We start from the raw sequence: 25336 nt of genomic DNA, 5'->3' as shown, positions 1-25336 counted from the left end.
GGCTAATGCATGTGTCTATTTTGCCCTGTTTCGTTTAATGTCTCTGAAATAAATGTATGAACTGAACTGTTTGAACCCAACCATGGCATACATCCTGTGGCCTTTTCTGATTGTCCTGAAAGTTGCGTTATCTACAATTATTTGAGTTGCATTATCAATGTTAGTCTCTACTTTGCTTAATGCTGCATTAATGTTGTGCAGTAGAAGCCCTCTATTTATTCCATCGACACTTCCTCATAGTGTATGACTTCTTGGTGGATTTCATTTTCTCCAGTACACACTACCACTCACCCACAACCTCTATTGACATTTTTTGCCATGTGTGCTACTGTACGTTAATGTTGTCGGGGATATTAGATTCAAAGATGTATGGGTACTGCTCCCTTCATTAGTTACAGTGGTACTTTGTAACTATGACATCACTTTCTAGTCACTTTCTTCTTGCACATAGCTGATCTCCATTATTTGTATGACTTCATTGTTGGACAACCATGTTGATAACATGGATAAAGAGTATCTTTCCTAGAATTAGGCCTTTGGTTCAACTAATGCTTCAATGTTTAGTTGACATGTTTTAATACTTGGTCTCACTTCTGTAGATGTTTGGCACAGGTAAAGAGCTATTGATGAGTCATTGCTTTCCTGACGTATGCACTTCTCATGTAGTTGGGAGATTAGCCAGTTGTGTTCTCTTTTGTAGTACCACCCAGGGATCACATGGAAAGTCCTTTGAGGTTGACATGTGCACTTGTGAAGCTACATTGACCCCTGATATAGCTAACAAGCTTCATAACTGACAGAAGGTTAATAAAAGTATATCTTATGTTGGATAAGTAGTTTATAAACATATATTACAACATAGTGATTGAAGAGAAAGTTATGTAATTTAGTTTTTAATAGATATTTACTATTCCATAAGATTTTCAGCTCAGTGGGAAGTATTTCTCACAAGCTGGAGTCATCAAGTCGTTCTTTCTCATAGTTGGAGTTCCTTGTGGCAGTCTGTGGGCTTGACTTATTTCCGGTCATTAAATGATTTGTCTCCTATTTTCTAGCGAATTACATTTTTGTTTTTCGTGAATTGAATAGCTTCTCTATTTCCTCTCATTTTCCTGATTTGACCTATCTTTTCTTTCCACACAGACTTCACCTTTGCATAGTTCTACTGCTCCATAATCTTCACTGCAAGACTTCTTTACATTTTTATACATCCAATAGAAAATCATATTCAGTTGGTGGTCCTCAGAAGTAAACAGCTTAATGCTCTCGGTACTCTTCAGTGGAAACTTCACAGGAGCCCAGTAATTTTTTCTGCTGCACTTCCTTTTGTTATTGGCACGGTCTTTAGACAAACCTTTGTCTTCTTCAGATGTAGAAATATTGTTTCATTCATAGCAAGATCACGATCTTCTATGCTATCAATGCTGTTACGAAAAAGTTTATACTTATTGTCATTCAGTTTGATGCACATCCTTCTGTTTGAGCATTTTACTAAAGGAGGAGATAGCAGAAACACTTTTCAAGAAGGAATCAAGTCCTGCTTACTTCTGGTCTGCAAGTACTGAGCACAATCATAATTGCAAGACAGTCAAACATTCTGATAAAATTAAAGCAAACATGCTTACTACAACATTCCTTTCTAGTTTCACCTGTTCCTTTCATCATAAGCACACTTTCTGGTTCCGGATAGTCCTCAGTCTTTTGTGTCTTGGCAATTAAAACTATTTTTCGGAATCTCCGAGTGGGTCCTGGGACTGTTGAATTGTTGACATGTTGATTTTAATGTCTAAAAATATGAAAAAACAAAAATAAATAAGTAAAGGGAAATTATACCTATAGGATAAGCCATACCTTTCTGTGTGGTGCAATTCTACAAATTAAAATAAAATCAAAATAACAAAAATAAGGAATGTTACAAAAATTAAACACACAAATTATGCTACTTTAGAGGATATAATTCTTTCTGTGGTCTTATTGGTAATAATTCTGGATAAAGTTAGTTGGCTGATCAGAAACTACTTTACTGTAGTTGTGTCTAAATGAAAAAGTGTGACAAATTTTGCATTAGTGGGAAGTTGGTTAAGTCAGATAACATCATCCTCTCAAGAATTAAAGCTATTTTTGTTTTGTATCATGTCACTTTCGGTCAAGTTCTGCTGCTGCTCTGTTTGTTTGGGCTTTCTACGGTAATGAGAGTAGCCGAGCTGCACATTACATTATCACAAGTAAAGCTAACAGACCCTCCATGCAGTACGCTGCTCCAAGAAATATCGACGACCCGAACATCCGACAGACAATGACAACTAAATTGAAGTGATTGGTAATGGCATTTGTTTTATCACTTAAGACAAAGACAACTCACTGTATGTTAAAAGAAGAATAAGTTATTTTTTTATCTTTAAGTTCTTAGTCTACTCCTTTAATAGAGTTGCAAATTAATGAATAACTAATGAGAACCTGTCAGGAGTTTAACAACTTTTGCTAAATAAAGAAGTGTTTTGACGGTCGTGGACTCTCACTCTTGGAGACTCCTCAGTGAGGAATACTGCTACAAGGAACACGGTGCAAGCCCAAAAAACAAATGGTTATCAGAAATAGAATCATACTAACAATGACAGCAAGATGCAAAAAGAAGAAGCAACCAAATTTTGACATCAATCCAACACTACTGACAAGAAAACGAATACTACAGAGACGAAATACAGAAAACTTAAGTTCACATGTGTAATTCTGGGCAGTGAAACAGAGATAAAGAACCCAAAGGATTGTAATCTTAAAATACAAAATTCTGACACCACGATTAGATCATCAAAAAAGTGACAAACTTCTTTCAAAACATATGCTGACAAGTTAATCGTCGCTTAAGAAGTATTTTACAAGATTATACCTTTAAAAATACAATTAGGAATGCATTAAACAAATCGGTTGTTACACAATTAAACACGGGGATACATGCGAACAAAGAAACTTGATATTTGATTCATAATAAAAACTGACCAGATAAGCAATATGTGGACACTAGTTGATATTTTGTGGGGTACAAGGATAAATTAGGATTCAACGAATCACGATTTTGTGTGATACTGTGCTACACTCATAATTATACATAAAATCACATCGCCCAGTAACAAATTAACAACACAGGTTCGACTACCACATCAGCGTTTCGAGGGTTTCAACACAGGTTGGTAGCCAGTGGGTTTGGATTACAGTGCGTCTCTAGGAGACTGCATCCGACAGTCTCAGTCACAATACGCACTGGCAGCGGCAGCCAACAACACGACACTACATACACGATACAGGGAATTTCAAACACAACTAATGTGATGTTAAGATGTAGGACACGTTAAATTACAAATGGTATATACTTAATAATGAACATTTTTTCACTTCTAGGTTTTAGATTTATCTGCATAATCAAATAACATAATACGGCTTTCATTAAGGATAATGTAACCACGGAAGGGTTTACGCAATCAGTATCAGACCAATTTTCTCAAAGGAATAACAGATTTACACAAATGGACAGAAATTTTGCAAAGATCGAGAACAGATTAGATGATATAAAAAGTAAACTACAAGACTTAATTTCCCATCTTAATGGTAGAATGAATAGGTAGGAAAAGTGATTACACCAAGAATTCAGTAATGCTGCCAAAATAGATGAATGACTTTGAATCGTAGAAGAAAAGCTGTACCATAAAACAGAACATGTACAGAACATAAAATTTGAACAAGGAAATTTAATAGCTGTACTGGCTGTTAATAAGTACAGTGACCTCAGTAACAAGAAAAGTCTTCTTCTCTCGGGGACCTGTACGTTAAGACAACAACAAATTAATTGTTTGTTGATCTTCAAGTTGTTGGACTGCTTCTTTAATAGAGTTGCACATTTACAGATAATTAATAAGTGTCTGTCAGGAGTTTAACAACATTTGCTAAACACAGAAGTGTTCGACAATAGTGGATGCTTGCAGACTTTGTAAAAATCCTAAAGGCAACCAATGTGACAAGTACAAATTCGATTGACTAGCAATGCGATAATTAGAAAATGCTACAGAAAAATAACAATGTACCATTTCACCCACAAGTTACTCTACTGACCATATAGTACACCTATATTTATGTATCTATGAATATAATACAAGGAAAAATTCCACGTGGGAAAAATATATCTAAAAACAAAGATGATGTAACTTACCGAACGAAAGCGTTGGTATGTTGATAGAGACACTAACAAACACAAACACAAAAACAAAATTCAAGCTTTCGCAACCCACGGTTGCTTCATCAGGAAAGAGGGAAGGAGAGGGAAAGACGAAAGGATGTGGGTTTTAAGGGAGAGGGTATGGAGTCATTCCAATCCCGGGAGCAGAAAGACTTACCTTAGGGGAAAAAAGGGACAGGTATACACTTGCACGCACACACACACACACACACACACACACACACACACACACACACACACACACACACACATATATATCCATCCGCACATATACAGGCACAAGCAGACATATTTAAAGACAAAGAGTTTGGGCAGAGATGTCAGTCGAGGCGGAAGTGCAGAGGCAAAGATGATGTTGAATGACAGGTGAGGTATGAGTGGCGGCAACTTGAAATTAGCGGAGATTGAGGCCTGGTGGGTAACGGGAAGAGAGGATATATTGAAGAGCAAGTTCCCATTTCCAGAGTTCGGATAGGTTGGTGTTGGTGAGAAGTATGCAGATAACCCGGACGGTGTAACACTGTGCCAAGATGTGCTGGCCGTGTACCAAGGCATGTTTAGCCACAGGGTGATCCTCATTACCAACAAACACTGGCTGTGTCCATTCATGCGAATGGACAGTTTGTTGCTGGTCATTCCCACATAGAATGCATCACAGTGTAGGCAGGTCAGTTGGTAAATCACGTGGGTGCTTTCACACGTGGCTCTGCCTTTGATCGTGTACACCTTCCGGGTTACAGGACTGGAGTAGGTGGTGGTGGGAGGGTGCATGGGAAAGGTTTTACACCGGGGGCGGTTACAAGGATAGGAGCCAGAGGGTAGGGAAGGTGGTTTGGGGATTTCATAGGGATGAACTAACAGGTTACGAAGGTTAGGTGGACGGCGGAAAGACACTCTTGGTGGAGTGGGGAGGATTTCATGAAGGATGGATCTCATTTCAGGGCAGGATTTGAGGAAGTCGTATCCCTGCTGGAGAGCCACATTCAGAGTCTGGTCCAGTCCCGGAAAGTATCCTGTCATAAGTGGGGCACTTTTGTGGTTCTTCTGTGGGAGGTTCTGGGTTTGAGGGGATGAGGAAATGGCTCTGGTTATCTGCTTCCGTACCAGGTCGGGAGGGTAGTTACGGGATGCGATAGCTGCTGTCAGGTTGTTGGTGTAATGGTTAAGGGATTCCGGACTGGAGCAGATTTGTTTGCCACGAAGACCTAGGCTGTAGGGAAGGGACCGTTTGATGTGGAATGGGTGGCAGCTGTCATAATGGAGGTACTGTTGCTTGTTGGTGGGTTTGATGTGGACGGACGTGTGAAGCTGGCCATTGGACAGATGGAGGTCAACGTCAAGGAAAGTGGCGTGGGATTTGGAGTAGGACCAGGTGAAACTGATGGAACCAAAGGAGTTGAGGTTGGAGAGGAAATTCTGGAGTTCTTCTTCACTGTGAGTCCAGATCATGAAGATGTCATCAATAAATCTATACCAAACTTTGGGTTGGCAGGCCTAGGTAACCAAGAAGGCTTCCTCTAGGTGACCCCTGAATAGGTTGGCATACGAGGGGGCCATCCTGGTACCCATGGATGTTCCCTTTCATTGTTGGTATGTCTGGCCTTCAAAAGTGAAGAAGTTGTGGGTCAGGATGAAGGTGGCTAAGGTAATGAGGAAAGAGGTTTTAGGTAGGGTGGCAGGTTATCGGCGTGAAAGGAAGTGCTCCATTGCAGCGAGGCTCTGGACGTGCGGAATATTTGTGTATAAGGAAGTGGCATCAATGGTTACAAGGATGGCTTTCGGGGGTAACAGATTGGGTAAGGATTCCAGGCGTTCGAGAAAGTGGTTGGTGTCTTTGATGAAGTAGGTCAATGTCAAGGAAAGTGGTGTGGGATTTGGAGTAGGACCAGGTGAATCTGATGGAACCAAAGGAGTTGAGGTTGGAGAGGAAATTCTGGAGTTCTTCTTCACTGTGAGTCCAGATCAACTTAGCCAATGAACACACCCATCAACTCCTATCCTTAATAAAAGTCCTTAATCTTTTCCTCTCCCACATCCACACTGGCTGTTCAGAGCATCCTCCTACAGGCCAACCACAAATTAGAACAGCATGCCACCCTCCACCTCAAAAAACTATCCAATCTCATGGTTTCCCACCTCCGGAAAGGCAAATCACTCACCCTTCACAACCTTTCCAGCAAACCTCAACCTCCTCTCATTGCACACAAACCCAGTCTCTCACATCTACTCAATTTCCCACTCCCAGCTCCACTCCCTCCAAAACCTCAAAATTCCAATCAACACAATCTGGAACCACAACACCCTAATTCAGTAGTTAACCTTTCCTCCAACCTGTCTCCCAATCCGAAACCTCTGTCCTATCCAAAGGCCTCACCATCAGCCACACTCCCAGATTCAACCAAACAGCCATCGTCAAAGATTTACTGTCCTACTCTCGTACTCTCTGCTGGAAATATCACTTTCCATGAAGAAAAATGATCCTAATCCTACTCCTAATGATCCAACTCCCCAGGACACTATCCAAATTGAACCCTGCCTGGAACAGTTCCGTCCTCCGTCGCAGCGGGACCCACCTCCTCTTCCTCAAAATCACCCTCTCCAAACCTTCCAGGAATTTCTGACTTCCAGCTTTGCATCTCAATCCTTCTTAAAAAACCTTAATCCTACTCCCAACATCACCACTGCTGAAGCCCAGGCTATCCGTGATCTGAAGGCTGACCGATCCATCGTCATTCTTCCGGCAGACAAGGGTTCGATGACCGTGGTACTTGATCGTCGGGAGTATGTGTCTGAGGGACTGCGTCAGCTTTCAGACAACACCACATACAAAGTTTGCCAAGGAATCCTCAGAACCTTAGGCCCCCTGCAAAACCTTTCACCTGACTCCATCAACCTCCTGACCCCACCGACACCCCGCACCCCTACCTTCTACCTTCTTCCTAACATTCACAAACCCAATCATTCCAGCCGTCCCATTGTAGCTGGTTACCGAGCCCCCACAGAACGTATCTCTGCCTAAGTAGATCAACACCTTCAACCCACATGCAGTCTCCCATCCTTCACCAAAGACGCCAACCACTTTCTCGAACGCCTGGAATCCTTACCCAATCTGTTACCCCCGGAAACCATCCTTGTATGATGCCACACTTCCTTATACACAAATATTCCGCACGTTCAGGACCTCGCTGCAATGGAGCATTTCCTTTCACGCCAATCACCTGCCACCCTACCTAAAACCTCTTTCCTCATTACCTTAGCCAGCTTCATCCTGACCCACAACTTCTTCACTTTTGAAGGCCAGACATACCAACAATTAAAGGGAACAGCCATAGGTACCAGGATGGCCCCCTCGTATGCCAACCTATTCATGGGTCGCCTAGAGGAAGCATTCTTGGTTACCCAGGCCTGCAAACCCAAAGTTTGGTACAGATTTATTGATGACATCTGCATGATCTGGACTCACAGTGAAGAAGAACTCCAGAATTTCCTCTCCATCCTCAACTCCTTTGGTTCCATCAGTTTCACCTGGTCCTACTCCAAATCCCACGCCACTTTCCTTGACGTTGACCTCCATCTGTCCAATGGCCAGCTTCACACATCCGTCCACATCAAACCCACCAACAAGCAACAGTACTTCCATTATGACAGCTGCCACCCATTCCACATCAAACGGTCCCTTCCCTACAGCCTAGGTCTTCGTGGCAAACGAATCTGCTCCAGTCCGGAATCCCTGAACCATTACACCAACAACCTGACAACAGCTTTCGCATCCCGCAACTATCCTCCCGACCTGGTACAGAAGCAAATAACCAGAGCCACTTCCTCATCCCCTCAAACCCAGAATCCCCCACAGAAGAACCACAAAAGTGCCCCACTTGTGACAGGATACTTTCCGGGACTGGACCAGACTCTGAATGTGGCTCTCCAGCAGGGATACGACTTCCTCAAATCCTGCCCTGAAATGAGATCCATCCTTCATGAAATCCTCCCCACTCCACCAAGAGTGTCTTTCCGCCGTCCACCTAACCTTCGTAACCTGTTAGTTCATCCCTATGAAATCCCCAAACCAACTTCCCTATCCTCTGGCTCCTATCCTTGTAACCGCCCCCGGTGTAAAACCTGTCCCATGCACCCTCCCACCACCACCTACTCCAGTCCTGTAACCCGGAAGGTGTACGCGATCAAAGGCAGAGCCACGTGTGAAAGCACCCACGTGATTTACCAACTGACTTGCCTACACTGTGATGCATTCTATGTGGGAGTGACCAGCAACAAACTGTCCATTCGCATGAATGGACACAGGCAGACAGTGTTTGTTGGTAATGAGGATCACCCTGTGGCTAAACAGGCCTTGGTGCACGGCCAGCACATCTTGACACAGTGTTACACCGTCCGGGTTATCTGGATACTTCCCACCAACACCAACCTATCCGATCACTGGAGATGGGAACTTGCTCTTCAATATATCCACTCTTCCCGTTACCCACCAGGCCTCAATCTCCGCTAATTTCAAGTTGCCGCCACTCATACCTCACCTGTCATTCAACATCATCTTTGCCTCTGCACTTCCGCCTTGACTGACATCTCTGCCCAAACTCTTTGTCTTTAAATATGTCTGCTTGTGTCTGTATATGTGTGGATGGATATGTATGTGTGTGTGTGTGTGTGTGTGTGTGTGCGCGCGAGTGTATACCCGTCCTTTTTTCCCCCTAAGGTAAGTCTTTCCGCTCCCGGGATTGGAATGACTCCTTACCCTCTCCCTTAAAACCCACATCCTTTTGTCTTTCCCTCTCCTTCCCTCTTTCCTGATGAGGTAACAGTTTGTTGCGAAAGCTTGAATTTTGTGTGTATGTTTGTGTTTGTTTGTGTGCCTATCGACCTGCCAGCGCTTTCTTTTGGTAAGTCACATCACCTTTGTTTTTAGATATTTTTTATATTAATATCATCTTTGTTTTTAGATATATGTATGTATGTATATAAATCGTTTCAGAGATTACTTTTTTTTTTTTTTTTTTTTCTTTTTTTTTTTTTTTTACGTTTAATCTCTGTTCCGACAATGTCTAACACATACATTGACAAACATTTATTGAGTCTGTGACAACAGTACAAGAAAGTAGGACATGAGGGTGAAGTGTGACGGCCGGGTTGGCCGAGCGGTTCTACGCGCTACAGTCTGGAACCAGGCGACCGCAACGGTTGCAGGTTCGGATCCTGCCTCGGGCATGGATGTGTGTGATGTCCTTAGGTTAGGTAGGTTTAAGTAGTTCTCAGTTCTAGGGGACTTATGACCTCAGAAGTTAAGTCCCATAGTGCTCAGAGCCATTTGAGGGTGAAGTGTGTTCTCTAAATGGTGCTAAATATTAAGATAAATTTATAGAAGTCTTCAAAAAGTTATAGAAATGAGTGATAAGCTACACATTTTGCTATTAGCCCATAAATACAAGTTGTCATGACTAAAAGAACTCGTAACAATGGCGAATCCTGGATGCTTGTAGCTGACCCATGCGTGGCACACAGAAATGTGCAACAGAGAATAGTATATACTAGTTTTCGAGCTCTTGCACTTTCTCTAGAAAAAGCACTCACATTCACACACACCACCACACAGACACCCACACATACACACCCACTGTTGCTCGTGAGGTCTGTTAATGTCGTACACTGACCGTGGTGTCTGGCAGCCGGCAGCAGGTGTGTCCTCTCGGGAAGGCGGCCCACGAAGTCTCCGGCCCTGTGGCCGGACCGGGCAGGCGCTCCGGTGACGGAAGCCGGCCCGGAGTGGTGGGGGCCGGGACTTGGAGGCACCGTCTGTGTCGGCGAGTCTGGCAGCTCGCTCGGGGATACGGCACCGCTCGTCCTCCGGCTGTCACAAAATTGTACCATATAGAGGTGCACACTATATGGGTAGCTGCTACAAAAATTAACTGTAGCTTAATACAGGGTGTATATGCGGACAAGAAAAAAAATTCCCGGATTTCCCAGTTAAAATTACACTTTCTCCCAGGTGAAAATACACTTCTTCCCTGTCAAGTGACGGTATACGTTTCCTCAGAACTGTAAAACTTATCAATCCTTTGAATGGTTACAGTACAAAACCCGTTTTGGAAAGATCTCTGATGTGCATCAACATGTACGGTGCATATTTTCATATTACAAAAGTGTAAATTTAAATTCCACCATACGCCACATGTTACTTTCCGACGCATTGAAATCAAGAGTGCAATGCGCCTTTGTAGCCAGTCATAGTTCGTCACGTGATCTCACCAGCCGATGACAGCAGATCTTCTAGCGTAGGATACGTGATGTAGTGAGCCAATAGCAATATCACTGTTAAGTAGTGCATACACACAAATAGGAAAAGTTAATGGTTTAAATTAACATACACAGCGTTACTACAAGAAAAAAAAGAGCTTTCACATAAAATATTGGTCTCGGAGATTAATAAGCTGCAAGAGAAGCTAAGCTTTCGCATATAATGTTGACTTTTTTGCGCGTGTTACACTTTAAGATACAACACACAAATGTGTCAGTAAAATTTTTAATAAAGACATAAATGTCTGGTCTCCTGAGCTCAAAATTTTTCTAAATGTACATCCTCAAAGACTTGATTTTTAAATGAGAGTCAAACTCCCTGTGATTTAAGAAATTCATTGTACATTCTCACACATAATTCATCTTGCATAAAAGGAAATTTACTTTGAAAGTAACACTTTTCAAACAACCATTCGAAATATTTTCCCGTGACCTGTTAGAAATAGGTTCGTTTCAGTAGTTGCCAGAGAGCGCCAGAAACAGGAATCACCGTGCTTGCACAGCAACGATGACGCAGGAAGCCTGTATGTTTGTAGGTCTAAAACATTAAAAGATCTTACACTGTGTCATAAAAGAAACAAGACATCAGAGGATACTCCAAGAACATCGGAATTCCGTGAACCATACCACAATGCGTAATTTGGCTTAAAGTGCACATTCGAATGTTCAGATTCTGACGTAAATTTTCTTGAGTGCCGGTACTGTATTATCTCATGTTTGGTTCTTTATTATGGCATAATGCCATACGTGCTAGAAGATGAAAACATGCACTTTTGAAATGCAGCGAACAGTTGAAACTAGCCCATAGTATGGAATTACACACTTCGTTTCAAATAAATTGACTGCCCCAGCGGAAAAGATTAATAAAAGCCAAATTTCTTTGCAAACCGACAAAAATAACTTCATTGTTCTGCAAGGCGATTAATGCCTGACTGTCAGAAAGGTGAAGATAAAACCTGGAACGAGTAACATATTTTAGCCTTCCATAATTATGCAAACGTATTTTAATTCATTTGATAGCTCACGGCCATAGATATCCGTTTTGTTTTTGTTTAATGTGAGAGCAATAAATGAAGAGGAAACAGCAAAATCACTAAACATAAACACAGGTCATGTGAAGACTCCCCACTAGAACTCAGACTGCTCTGTGAATCAGCCCCGGATCTCCGATATTTCCGAACCGGGGCAATATTTGATAGTGGCGCCCAACCATACGTCTGCAGCGAGAAGTGGGAAAAGGTACTTCTCATACGTGACTCAACTGCACACGCACAAGGGCTGGCCCACAACTGCTCAAACGTATCTAAAGTAAACAGTTGTGACGTCACGCTCATCGGAGACAATTTGTTGTTAGGAAGCATTGCGAAGTCTTCCCAAAGTCTTTGACACACTTTGCAGTTGGCAAACGCTTGTATGAACACTGTGTTTTGTTGTTGTATATGGCGTATTTCTTTTGCGACTTAAGTTTTATTTTCGTTTTTTGCTGCAGTATTATACTGCAGAAGCGGGATACAGTAATATCCTTTGTTAGAGTATTGGTTCTTACCCGTCAAAATCAGAAAAATTTAACTGAAAACTAAAACAATGAAAAATTCCCGGGTTTATCCCGAATGAAAGGATTCCCAGGTTTTTCCCGGATCTCCCGGGTCGTATACAACCTGTAATAGTAATGAACTTAATCACTTTTGAGGGGGCTCGAGTAGTTTAAGAAAGGAAGTGAGGTTTAACTGAGACCCCGACTACAGAAGACCTAACTTAGTAACTGCAGAATATGAACACTGCTCTTCTCCTATGAGATTCTGGTGTGTTCTGTCTCACCTCACTTGGTCCCTAATACTTTAGTCAAATGATTTAAAAAATTATGATATCTGACAATTAAAAGTTTCACAGTTCATTTTGCATTACAGAAAGTTCTAATAATGGTGAAAATCACATGGAGTGTCAGGTAAAAAGTTCCACTTCTTCCAGTGAAGTATGGAGTTTTCAGCAACCACACCGAAAAAAGGGAAACCATTATTTTTAATCCATCTTTATTGTGGAATGTGGTTCCGTAGATAGATGCCTTGCTACAAATTCGACAGTCCAGTTCATTCTAGGATTTTTCTCAGTTGCTTACCTCTTTTTTTAACTTGGGGACTCATGAGTTACGTGAAAAAGGATAATCTGCACACTTTAAACATGATGCTCGCGTCACCCAAAAACTGACTGGGTAAGTCATTTCACAGATAGGAGAAAGGCAACAGCATATCATCTTTAATATTTGATTTAAGGTAATAGTTCTACTTTATTACTAATAATTATTTGCATTCAGCCACTTTAATAGTACTAGATATAATACAACAACACATTTCAAGAGACAATACACTCATCATCAGATTGTTGACACTCAGTTTGTAGCATTCATTAAATACATTAAATGCCACAAACTGCTATCAACGACCTGAAGATGAGAGGATTGTCTCCTGAAATATGTTATTTGATCATCCAACAATCAATGGGGAAACCGATAGTTTCGTTAGTGGTGAGTACTATAAGACATCCTCTAAAAATTGTATGCCTTCTCTGAAAACTACCTAGCTCAGAACCCCACTCATGAAGAAAATATATTAGATCTAATGACTATAAATAGGACTGACTTCTTTGAGGATGTTCACATCAAAGCTGGTATTAGCGACTATGGCACTGTCGTATCAAAAACAATTACCAAAGCACAAAGAATAACTCTCAGGACATGATAACAGCATGTACGGGAATAATTTAAATGCATTCCACAGATACGTACCCAGTACAACCCACCATGGTACACATATACAGTTACTACAAAGAAATTTCAAAAGAAATGGAGAATACTGCATAATATGTGTGAACAAAGCCCAGGAATATAGAAAGAGCGATGTTGAATGGAACATGTTTCGCTGTCAAGAGAACAATGCAATACTGTCAAATGATCTTTCACAAAACCCAAAGAAATTCTAGTTGTATGTAAAAGCTGTTACTGGCACTGAAGTTAACATCCAGTCACTCGTGAATGAGACAGGAACTGACATTGCAGGCAGTGAAGCAAGAGCTGAAATGCTTAACTCTGTTTTCAAATGGTCCTTTACATAAGAAATTCCAGGGCAATTGCCCTGGTTTAAGAGTTAGTGTTAATAGCGCTGAGAAACAGCTGAAATCATTAAAAATGAACATAGCTCCAGGGTCCAATGGAATCCCGATCAGATTCTATACTGAATTTGGGCTGAATTAGACCCTCTGATGCCTGTAATCTATCACTGATCCCTCAAACAGAAAACTGTGCCCAATAGTTGGAAGAAAGCACAGGTCACAACTGTCTATACAAAGGGTAGCAGAAGAGATCCAAACTACAATCCAATACCTTGTTATCAAATTTTTGTGGTATCTTAGAATATATTCTGAATTCAAACGTAATGCAGTATCTCGAACAGAATGGCCTCCTCCGTCCCAACCAGCGTGGATCACAAAAACACTGATCACGCAAAACCTGACTCACACGTTTCTCACATGACATACTGAAAGTTTTGGATCAAGGCAGTCAGTAGGTGCAGTAGTTCTTAATTAATTACTTTGCAAACAATATTAATAATAAACTAATACTTTTGCAGATGATGCTGCATACACATTCAGTCACATCTAAAAAAAATATAAAGGAGAAAGAGAGAGGAAGAAAATGAAGAAGGTATCCTACGACGAGTCACAGCTGGAATCGGTCAACTCATTCAAATACCTAGGTGTAGCACTTTGCAGGGATATGAAATGGAATGATCACATAGGTTCAGTCATGTGTAAAGTAAGTGACAGAGTTCGGTTTATTGGCTGAGACTGCTTACAAATCACTCGTAAGACCCATTCTGACACATTGTTGATGTGTGTGGGACCTGCACCAAACAGGACTAACACAGGATATTTAAAGTATACAGAGAAGGGCAGCATGAATGGTCACAGGTATGTTTGTCCTATGGGGGAGTGTCACAAAGATGCTAAAGAAACTGAGCTGGCTGTGTCTTGAAGTTAGATGTAAGAGCACCGTACCTAGTACGTAAGTCACGCTGAACAGTTTTTACTGACTCAGACTGTGCAAAACGTCAAACACAAAATGCTTTCTGTTGTCCCAACACCATTTTTACTAGAACTGAAGTGAGCACACACTGCTGCTACCAAGAGGGAACTGTGTGAAACTTGAGAGTTTGTTCTTTCCAACAGTACACCGTTCACGCACATATCTTCTCAAATAGCATAAAAGTTATGATTTTCTTAAATCGGAGGATTCTTTTTGATAGCAGAGATTAAGTAATTCGTAAAGAAAGGTATGAAAGCAAAGGACATTCATGCTGATTTCCAGAATACACTAGGTATGAATTGTTGCCACACCCGCCTTATTCACTTGATACTGCTCCATCAGACTCCCATTTCTTCCCAAAACTGAAAACTATTCTTGGTGGACGAAGATTCACTTCAAACGAAAAATTGATAGCTGGAGTTGACAACTATTTTGCAGCCCTGGAGGATACTCATTTTCGAGATGAGATCGAGGGACTGGAACATCGTTGCGCCAAGTGCATTAAGGTACAAGGAGACTACATTGAAACATAAAAAAAGTTTCAGTGATGTAAGTACTTTTTTCTATTACGTTCCGAGAACTTTTTAAACCACCCTCATACAAAGTTTCAAGAGCCGGTTTTAAATTATGACTCCAGGAATATACTACAACCTCCTATGTATCACTCACTCAGGGGTTGTTAGGACAAGATTAGATTAATTACAGCACACACAGCGGCATTTAAGCAATAATTCTTTTGCTACTCAATATGTGAACTGAATGGGAAGAAACCATAGTAACTGGTATAGTGGAATGTACCCTCTGCCATGCACTTCACAGTGGTTTGAAGAGTATAGATGTAGATGTAGACTGTGTTTTATCAAGTACTGTTAAAGTGGCTGAATGCAAACAGTTATTCCTGATACGGGTATACCAATTCCAACAGGTCCAGCTGAACATGTAGTATTCGAATAACTTACAGTTTAAGGACAGATTTACTCTTTTCATTGTCCCAGAGGAAAGTTCTCTCGAGGAAACTATAAAATAAATGAACACAGATAAAAAATGTGTTGCATATATAGAGTATAGCATTGAACTTTTTTCCAGACATCACTCTTCATCTTATGGAACACATTTTTGAAATTGTATAAACTGCATCACTTAATTTTTGTGTTATAACCCTCCATAATCTCACAAAACAGTTTTCTTAGGGGCCATCCAATCCCAACAACTAATCATTTTGTCCTTCAGTGCTATTTTACAACAGCAAGATTGTGCAATCGTGGACCACTGTGCCACCGTTCTCAGACTCGTCATATTCACAGAAGCACAGCGAGGTGGAAGGAATCCATTAAATATCTCTTATACGCCGACAACCTTCAGTTATACCTGAGCAAAAGTCTGACAAACCTGTGCACAGCCATCTAGCACGTAAATGCTGACTTACTTGCTTATCAGAGTGGGTGCAGAATAGAGGTCTGAAACTTCACCCATCTAAAATGCAAGCAAATCTGTCAGTGAGACTGAGCACACATCTGCAGTCTGTAAGAAACCTTCAGCATTGTTTCACTCATTACAGAAATATAAAAAAGTATTTCCTTTTGAGTTTAAAAAGAAGCTCTTAGAGACCCCAGTACTCCCCATCTTGGCCATTGTGATGCCATTCCCCAATGACTTGATACAAAAGCTCACGTAGGCTGGAACTGACAATGAATGCTCGTGTACAGGGCACGCAGAATACTGTGGCTGGTAGATGCGCAGATGGCAGGGCGTGCGTGGGGATAGCGGTAGTGGTGGGGGCTACGGACAGCCGCTGTACGTGAAATGCCGAGTGCTGGAGAGCGAGAGTGCCGTTCTTAACTGAAGCCTACGCTCACATTTTCTGTAAATATTAAGTGGGAGACCCTCCTCGGTCACAGTTGCACGGTGACCATTCGAAAGGATCTACTGTCACTTTTGCTTTGGTTAGTACTAATATGAATTTTGCCGAAAATGTAGTGATTTATTTTCAGCTGGCTAGTTAACCATTTGTAACTTTCAGAGAAGGGTAATGAGTGGCGAATTTTGATTAAAACCTACACATTTCTCTGGTTGTCATGTTAAAATTTGCTTCTTTTCCCAAAACACAGCAGAGTTTACACAATCTCGCCTCACTAATATGTCGTGCAAAAGTAATTGGAAAACAATTCCGAAAAAGTGGTTAGCTTATTAAAAAGCACGTTCTCAGTACAAAATAAATGTGCAATGTCTTCACTTATGCTGTTCCAAAACACATAGCATTTCTCATTTCATCAGCTATCGATGGCCCTTAAAAATTGCATTCTTTGATCCAAAAAACCTGTAGTTAGTGGAAGAACATGACAGATAATGAAGTTTTGCATAATACCCATATGGCAAAATACTCTCCTTTTTGGGCGCTATAACTTGCCACAATCTCATTTCAGTATCTCACACTGTTTATTACATATGAGGAATGTTGTGAATATTTCACTCAGGCTTTATTCCTGGCACAGCGCGATCAGAAATGAGTGTGCTACGTCAGATCAATTTTCTGGAGATTGGTGACAAATACCTCAAAGCAATTCTAAAGAAAAATTCAATATATAAGCTAAACTTCATACGCTGTAACCTATTATGTAATATGCACCAAACGCAAACTCGTAGCAACCTCTATTTTTCATTGCAAACTATTTAGAATTTCACACACAGTGTTTTACTTCCACATAAATATCACAATAACTATGACCATGAATGAAATGATGGGCACATCACCATGAACATGACGTACAAAGCTATTAGTAAAGCAAAAATGAATGTTTTTACCAACTGGTTTGTGTAAAATCGTTTGAGAAAGACTGCAGGGCGTGCACCTCGATTCTGTCATGGCCGACCAGCCGAAAGGTTTCAGACACTGTTGACCAAAAGGTTTGGTTGGGTGTTGTTGGTTGTTTTTGGGGAAGGAGACCAGACAGCGAGGTCATCGGTCTCATCGGATTAGGGAAGGACGGGGAAGGAAGTCGGCCGTGCCCTTTGAAAGGAACCATCCCGGGATTTGCCTGGAGCGATTTAGGGAAATCACGGAAAACCTAAATCAGGATGGCCGGACGCGGGATTGAACCGTCGTCCTCCCGAATGCGAGTCCAGTGTCTAACCACTGCGCCACCTCGCTCGGTGCCAAAAGGTTCCCTTCGAAACAAACAAATGAACTCGCCCAGTGCTTTGGGCGAACTGCCAGATGTTTGCAACTTCCTGCCGCAATATTTCGGTGCAGAATCTGCTGGCCTATTAGCCAAAAATCAAATGGCACATTTTCAAAACAAATGTCTTAGGTTTGACGATAATTAACTAAAAATATGGAGAAATAGTGGAATACTCAGGAGGTGGGATAAAAAGTAGAAAACCAGAAGTCTCCCATTTATATCAGGAGAAGTGGCAAGCGCATTCTTAAAATCTAATATTTAACATATTAACTCATTTGAAAAGTAATCAGAAGTAGTTTAAACCTGTTCTGTACATGAGAGTATGATCCTTAACAGAAGCGAGGGTTTACTAGTAGACATTTACAGGAGTACACACACTATTCTAACTTTCGGGACTGATAGTTCCATTCTCAGGCAAGACACAGGTTAAAAAGCAAAGGCAGCCAATGAGACTTTCTTGTGGTGATCCCTCTCATCTTGCAAGCTGCATGAGCTGCCCTTCCTTTCTAACCTTCCCCACCATAGCCATCTTCCCTCCTACTGGTACAACTCATAAGTTCCTAAATCTAGTAAACTTAAGTATTTTTGTGTGTGTCTATTGGCAGTACTCAACATTTCTCCTGTAGGTTAGAATTGGCCAGCAATTCTGTCCCACAAGTTCATAATTACCCTTTTTTACTGTATTGTGGAAAATTAATTTATTGCACTCCCCCATTTTCAGCCTGTTCTGCCTCAAAACTACAAAAACTACAGTCAGAAGAAAATTTACTACACATTTTAAGAGACATACCTGAAATCACTTATGACAGAGCTGCGGTCATCGTGTATCGAATGCTGCTCGAAGCTGCTCAGTGACCCGAGAGAACTGCATCGAGAAAACATCAGTGGTGTCTCCTCTGCTCCAGCAAAGGTGACGACTTTGTTAGCACATGCACCTGAAAATTGTTACTCAGTCAAAGCATTGCCTGTTGCACTCTTTTGCATATCAAACAAATGACCTGTGCAAGAGAAGTTATAACATCATATCTCAACTACGAAACAAAAACCAAAAAATGAAATGAATATTCAAGCAAAATATATAGAATATCGCAAAGCGTGTTGTGAAATTATTTGAACCATATCTCTTGAATCAGAGAACGTGAAGACTTCTTGGAGTGACACAGATGATGAAAAGAATGGTTTTAAATGTGGTGATTTTTGTTTCCTCATTCTCATAACATTTAACTACATCAAAAAATAAACAATTAAAACAAAAACTGAAGATACTAATGATCGCACAAGGTTCCCACAGTAAGAATTGGCCCACTGATGGATGCAACAATAGCTGCTAATGCATTACAATACCCATCCACCTGCTGAACACATATACAGCATATGAATAACACCTCAAGAGTTCCCCATTTCCAAAGAAAGGCCATTCAAGGTGTGGATTACAAAACTTCAAAAAGACTCACAACCAGTTTCAAAGTCGTGATTCGAGTTAAATAAAGTACAGTGTTATCTGGGGGCTGGCTCCTACTATCAGACTCAGCATGACCAGCGTCAAAGCCAAGACAGAATCAAAAAAGGGCAGCTGAGGAATGAGAGTGAGGGCTATTCCAAGGGACTAGGATGATAGCTGTGGACTGCAAGTACTGACTATCCACCTACTTTTTAGATCCTTCAGTTGCTCAACAAATAGTAGACCACAGAATAATAAATGTTATTTGCTTCAGACATCAACACTAGATTATTTTCCAAAAGAAGAGGCACATACCTACCGACCAGAATAACTGTAATAGAGAAATCAATCAATCCACTCACTTCCACAGCCACGATAGTCACATCGCACCACTCTTTCCCCACTACTTGAAACACAAAAGCTATACATTTTATGTGAAGCAAGTTGTGTAATGATACAGTGTACCAGTAATCAGCACTGGTGATAATAAATTTCGCAATACATCAGTTTTAATAGAAAATAAATTTAAAACAGTTGTCTGCATCACACACATAAGTAACTATTTTAATTTGTTTTGTAAAATAGACAGTTGCAGATTTTTTTTTTTTTTTTTCACAATACATCAGTTTTTAATAGAAAATAAATTTAAAACAGTTGTCTGCATCACACACATAAGTAACTATTTTAATTTGTTTTGTAAAATAGACAGTTGCAGATTTTTTTTTTTTTTTTCACAATACATCAGTTTTTAATAGAAAATAAATTTAAAACAGTTGTCTGCATCACACATACAGGTAGCTATTCTAATTTGTCTTGTAAAATAGACAGTTGCAGATTTCCAGACAGCACGCTCACATTGCCTGAAAAAAAAGTTCAGTAGACTAGTCTGTGAAGAAATCCACTGAGAAATACTACTGTAATATAACAAATGTACTTTGTAAAAGATATCTATATTACTAAGCAGCTATCCCAGAACCCAGAATACCGTACCAATTGCAGGTTGCCTCTTTAATGACTTCCAGGGGCAATGAAAATTTGATTTTCTATACTTTTCATAATCACTGACTCAATTTAAAATCCTGCAGTAGTCTACTCACTAAGAGGTCTAATCTTACATTAAAAGTTTAACTCAGTAAGACTAGTATTAGTTATAAACTCTATTTTCTTGAGGCATCATCACTGACAGTGAGAGTCATGTATCTGTGGTACCAGTACCAAAGGTGCCTTAAGTACTATCCTCTCCTGTGGATCCTGTTTCCTTTGCAGAAAGTACGGGATGTGTCATTACTCATCAGCTCGACTGCAAGTGGCATTTCAATGGTAGCTCTAGGCAATCTGTACGATGTGCATGGGGACTATGGACGGCTCAGGGTGTTGTACTGATCCCCCTAACCAACAATTTTGAGCTGCTGTCTTTCACTGAAACTGAGCCAGTGGGACTCACTTAACCTGTTTTGGGAAAACTTGTTTTGGTCGGTGTCAACAGGAGGCAAATGCAAAAGAGTAGAGGTCTCTTAATCATCCGCAGTTGAAACTTGTGGTGAGCGACGGTACTTCTGAAGGAAATGATAGCAAGGGAGAGGACAGAATGTCAGGTGCACTCAATGTGTATGCCTGAGGGCCTCATTCAACATGTTGAAGAGCCTGTTCTGGCAGAAACTGAGAGAATGAGGTGCAAGCAACAGCAGATTGAAACTTCCTGGCAGACTAAAACTGTGGGCTGGACCGAGACTCGAACTCGGGACATTTGCATTTCGCAGGAAAGTGCTCTACCGGAAGGTAGGAGACGAGGTACTGGCAGAAGCAAAGCTGTGAGGACGGGGCGTGAGTCGTGCTTGGGTAGCTCAGTCGGTAGAGCACTTGCCCGCGATGGGCAAAGGTCCCGAGTTCGAGTCTCAGTCCGGCACACAGCTCTAATCTGCCAGGAAGTTTCAGATCAGTGCACACTCCACTACAGAGTGAAAATCTCATTCTGGAAACATCCCCCAGGCTGTGGCTAAGCCATGTCTCCGCATTATCCTTTCTTCTAGGAGTGCTAGTTCTGCAAGGTTCGCAGGAGAGCTTCTGTTAAGTTTGGAAGGTAGGAGGTGAGGTACTGGCAGAAGTAAAGCTGTGAGAACAGGGCGTGAGTCATGCTTGGGTAGCTCAGTCGGTAGAGCACTTGCCCGCGAAAGGCAAAGGTCCCGAGTTCGAGTCTCAGTCCGGCACACAGTTTTAATCTGCCAGGAAGTTTCATATCAACGCACACTCCGCTGCAGAGTGAAAACCTCATTCTGGAAACATCCCCCAGGCTGTGGCAAACCCATGTCTCCCCAATATCCTTTCTTTCAGGAGTGCTAATTCTGCAGGGTTCGCAGGAGAGCTTCTGTTAAGTTTGGAAGGTAGGAGGTGAGGTACTGGCAGAAGTAAAGCTGTGAGAACAGGGCGTGAGTCATGCTTGGGTAGCTCAGTTGGTAGAGCACTCGCCCGCGAAAGGCAAAGGTCCCGAGTTCAAGTCTTGGTCCGGCACACAGTTCTAATCTGCCAGGAAGTTTCAGATCAGCGCACACTCTGCTGCAGAGTGAAAATCTCAATCTGGAAACAGCAGATTGCGATGCATGTTGGAACAAATGATGCCTGTCATAGGGGCTCTGAGGTCGTACTTGGATCATTCCAACAACTGGCAGAGAAGGTTGGGAAGAGCAACCTCACATGAGGAGTTTCAAGGAAGCTTGCAATTTCCTGCATTGTCCCCAGAACTGATCGTGCCCCCTCGATTCTGAGTCGAGTGGTAGGAATGAACCAGAGACGTCAAAAGTTCTGTGACAAACTAGGCTTCGGCTTCCTGCACTTGCGCCACAGGGTAGAGAGCTGCAGGGTGATACTGATAGCACTGAGATTTTTGGGGAGCATTAAGTGCATATCGAAAGGATAGGCTAATGAAAAATGGAGGTGGTGTATTTGTTACAGCAGACAAGAAGTTCAACTAATTAAAGTCAGCTTGTTTATTGCCATATGCATTTTACTTCTTTTATTTGTGAAGCATCTTCAGTGGTGAATTCAACACTGTTAGCTCATGCTCGCGGTCCTGGAGATGTGTTAATCGGTCTCCGTGCTCTCGTTAGATGCGAACACTGCCACAAGAATTCTGTGCTGTAGGTTTATAATGCCTTGTCAAATAGTGAGGTAAGTATTTAAGTTTACAAGGGGAGTATATTGAAAAGCAGAATAGATCTATCTCTGAGGATATAAGTTTATTTCGTTCCTTAAATTTCTGCAACCCACAAGACCGATACCGTATTTACTCAAATCTAAGCCACACTTTTTTTCCGGTTTTTGTAATCCAAAAAACCGCCTGCGGCTTAGAATCGAGTGCAAAGTAAGCGGAAGTTCTGAAAAATGTTGGTAAGTGCTGCCACAACTAACTTCTGCCGTCGAATATATGTAGCGCTACACAGGCGTGCTTTTCAGGCACAAAGATAAATACTGGCGCCAAAACCTCTGCGTCAGTAAATAAATTAAAAAAAAAAAAAAAAAAAGAAAAGGTGGAAGATGAGCTTTCTTCTCCGCCCCGAGTTTCGACCACTGCATTTTCATAAATTACCCAACAAAGTAAATACAAATTCTGTATTGTTTATCTTCGAATGTAGCAGCATTTCAATGTACTACGAAAATCCAACTGGCAAGACTGTTTGGGATGTTTGTCAATATGGCCAACTCTACGTTCTGAATTTTTTCCTATCTGTCAGAAGAGATGGTTGCTAATAGGAACTTTTATGAATTGTGATATCACATGCAGTATTCTCTTCACCATAAGAATAATATCAATATAAACATTTTGCCATGTATTCTTTTATGTTTGCTGCTATCTCATTTAAATCCTGTCTGCCTAATAAACTACGAAACTAGAGAGAGACAACAGCAAATGTGGAATAATATACATATCATGTCATGTTTATATTCGTATTATTCTTATGCCTAATAGTGGTACAGTCAGAATTGAAGCACGGCAATAGACTAGATTTTTAAATCTAAGTTGACTCTAATTTCTGTGCAGAATGTAATGTACTAGAGAGGCATCTGCAAAGATTTTCAAAATGAGAAAAATTTTTGCTAAACTCTCATTCAGAACATCTTCTATCATACGCAGTCTATTGTTTGGTTCTTGTTGATCATTATCAAAGAAAGCAGCAGTGTAAGTAACAAGAAATAGCAGTCTCTTGCCATTGTTTCGATAATGAGACAATTTTTTTTTTAATTTATTTATTTATAAGCGGCGGTATCATGCACAAAAGCAACCCATGCCGCGAGCTGTCACAGGCCGTAAACACTCATTATCAGAATGCGGCAAACAATGCATGACGCAGTACAGTAATGCATTTTCAGCTTAGAGTGACGTAAACACCTATAACAAAGAGAACGGCACTTATCAGATCAAAGAAAAATAAGCAATCAATTCAAACCAGATGAAGCATGTGAAAAAGGAAGGGTACCCGTATAAATACGGACGGAGGGCCTGACGCATAGCAATGGCTATCTGGTAAAGCTTAACTGCTAAGCTTACGACTCGAACCAAACTACTGTAGGTGTATCATCATTCATTCGACCTAAATTGTGTCTCGTGTTACAATGGACCAACTTTGTTTTGATTTGGAGGTGCGGCCTAAAACTTCTCTCTCCTCTTGAATTTCGAGTCCCAAATTTCAGGTGCGGCTTACAAGGGAACCTCCCCATCGCACCCCCCTAAGATTTAGTTATAAGTTGGCACAGTGGATAGGCCTTGAAAAACTGAACACAGATCAATCGAGAAAACAGGAAGAATTTGTGTGGAACTATGAAAAAAATAAGCAAAATATACAAACTGAGTAGTCCATGCCCAAGATAGGCAACATAAAGGATAGTGTAAACTCAGGAGCGCCGTGGTCTCGTGGTTAGTGTGAGCAACTATGGATCGAGAGGTACTTGGTTCAAGTCTTCCCTCGAGTGGAAAGTTTAATTTCTTATTTTTCAGACAATTATTTTGCGAAGCTGCACAGGTACACAGAGCAGTATTGTTTACGTGATCGTGTGTCAATTATCAAAGTTCAGGCACTCACACATAATCAACTTCGCTCTCCAAAATTCCAGGACATGTTCAGATTTGCTTGGACATATGCAGGATTTGACGGTCTACACACGGAAAAATTTGAAAACATTAAAAACATATGTTTTGACAGAGCACAGGGAAAACTGTGTGACTGTGAAACTGTTGCATTCATTTGTTGCAGTTTATGTGACAAACTCTTATGTTTTCATCACTTTTTTGGGAGTGATTATCACATCCACAAGAAAACCTAAACCGGGCAAGGTAGAAGAATCTTTTTTCCCATTCTCCAAGTGTACAAGTTATGTGGGTCAACAACATATTCCTGTCATTTGACGCACATGCCGTCACCAGTGTCGTATAGAATATATCAGACGTGTTTTCCTGTGGAGGAATCGGTTGACCTATGTCCTTGCGATCAAAGGTTTTCGGTTCCCATTAGAGAGGCACGTCCTTTCGTCTACTAATCGCACAGTTTTGCGGTGCGGTCGCAAACCACAGACACTAAATTTATTACAGTGAACAGAGACGTCAATGAACGAACGGACATATCATAACTTTGCGAAAATAAGGAATCTAAACTTTTCACTCGAGGGAAGACTGGAACCAAGGACCTCTCCTTCCACAGCTGCTCACACTAATCACGGGACCACGGCGCTCCTGGGCTCATATAAGCCTTAATGTTGCCTATTTTGCACATGGACTACTCAGTTTGTATATTTTGCTTATTTTTTTCATAGTTCCACATAACTTCTTCCTATTTTCTCGATTGATCTGTGTTCAGTTTTTCAAGACCTATCCACTGTGCCATCTTATAACTAAATCTGAGGGGGGTGCGATGGGGAGGTTCCCTTGTTAAGTTTCAGGAAATTTTTTTTCCTGGATTTCGAGTCTCATTTTTCAGGTGCGGCTTAGATTCGAGTATGGCTTAGATTCGAGTAAATACGGTATGTCCTGGGAAGTAGCAAAATACCCCTAGACAGGAGATGAATGTACCACTACTCGATAAGCAGGATGGCCAGGAAATTCCTTGTTT

General features: G+C 41.2%; 1 protein-coding gene across 1 annotated transcript in view; it reads right to left on the bottom strand.

The window, feature by feature from the left end:
- Positions 1-939: 939 nt before the first annotated feature.
- The window catches only part of LOC126428012 (uncharacterized), a 44286-nt gene continuing 19889 nt past the window's right edge, over positions 940-25336 (bottom strand). Inside the window, exons 3-4 of the mRNA XM_050089894.1 lie at positions 18588-18732; positions 940-1786 (exon numbers count right to left, since the gene is read on the bottom strand). Of these exons, the coding sequence (XP_049945851.1) occupies positions 1780-1786; positions 18588-18732 (152 nt within the window). The 3' untranslated portion in view covers positions 940-1779. The remainder of the gene's footprint in view (positions 1787-18587; positions 18733-25336) is intronic.

Source organism: Schistocerca serialis, chromosome 12 (assembly GCF_023864345.2).
Source record: "Schistocerca serialis cubense isolate TAMUIC-IGC-003099 chromosome 12, iqSchSeri2.2, whole genome shotgun sequence".
In the NCBI taxonomy this organism is placed as follows: Eukaryota; Metazoa; Arthropoda; class Insecta; order Orthoptera; family Acrididae; genus Schistocerca; species Schistocerca serialis.
The sequence above is the reverse complement of the archived record's forward strand: the minus strand, read 5'-3'. Positions and strand labels throughout refer to the sequence as shown.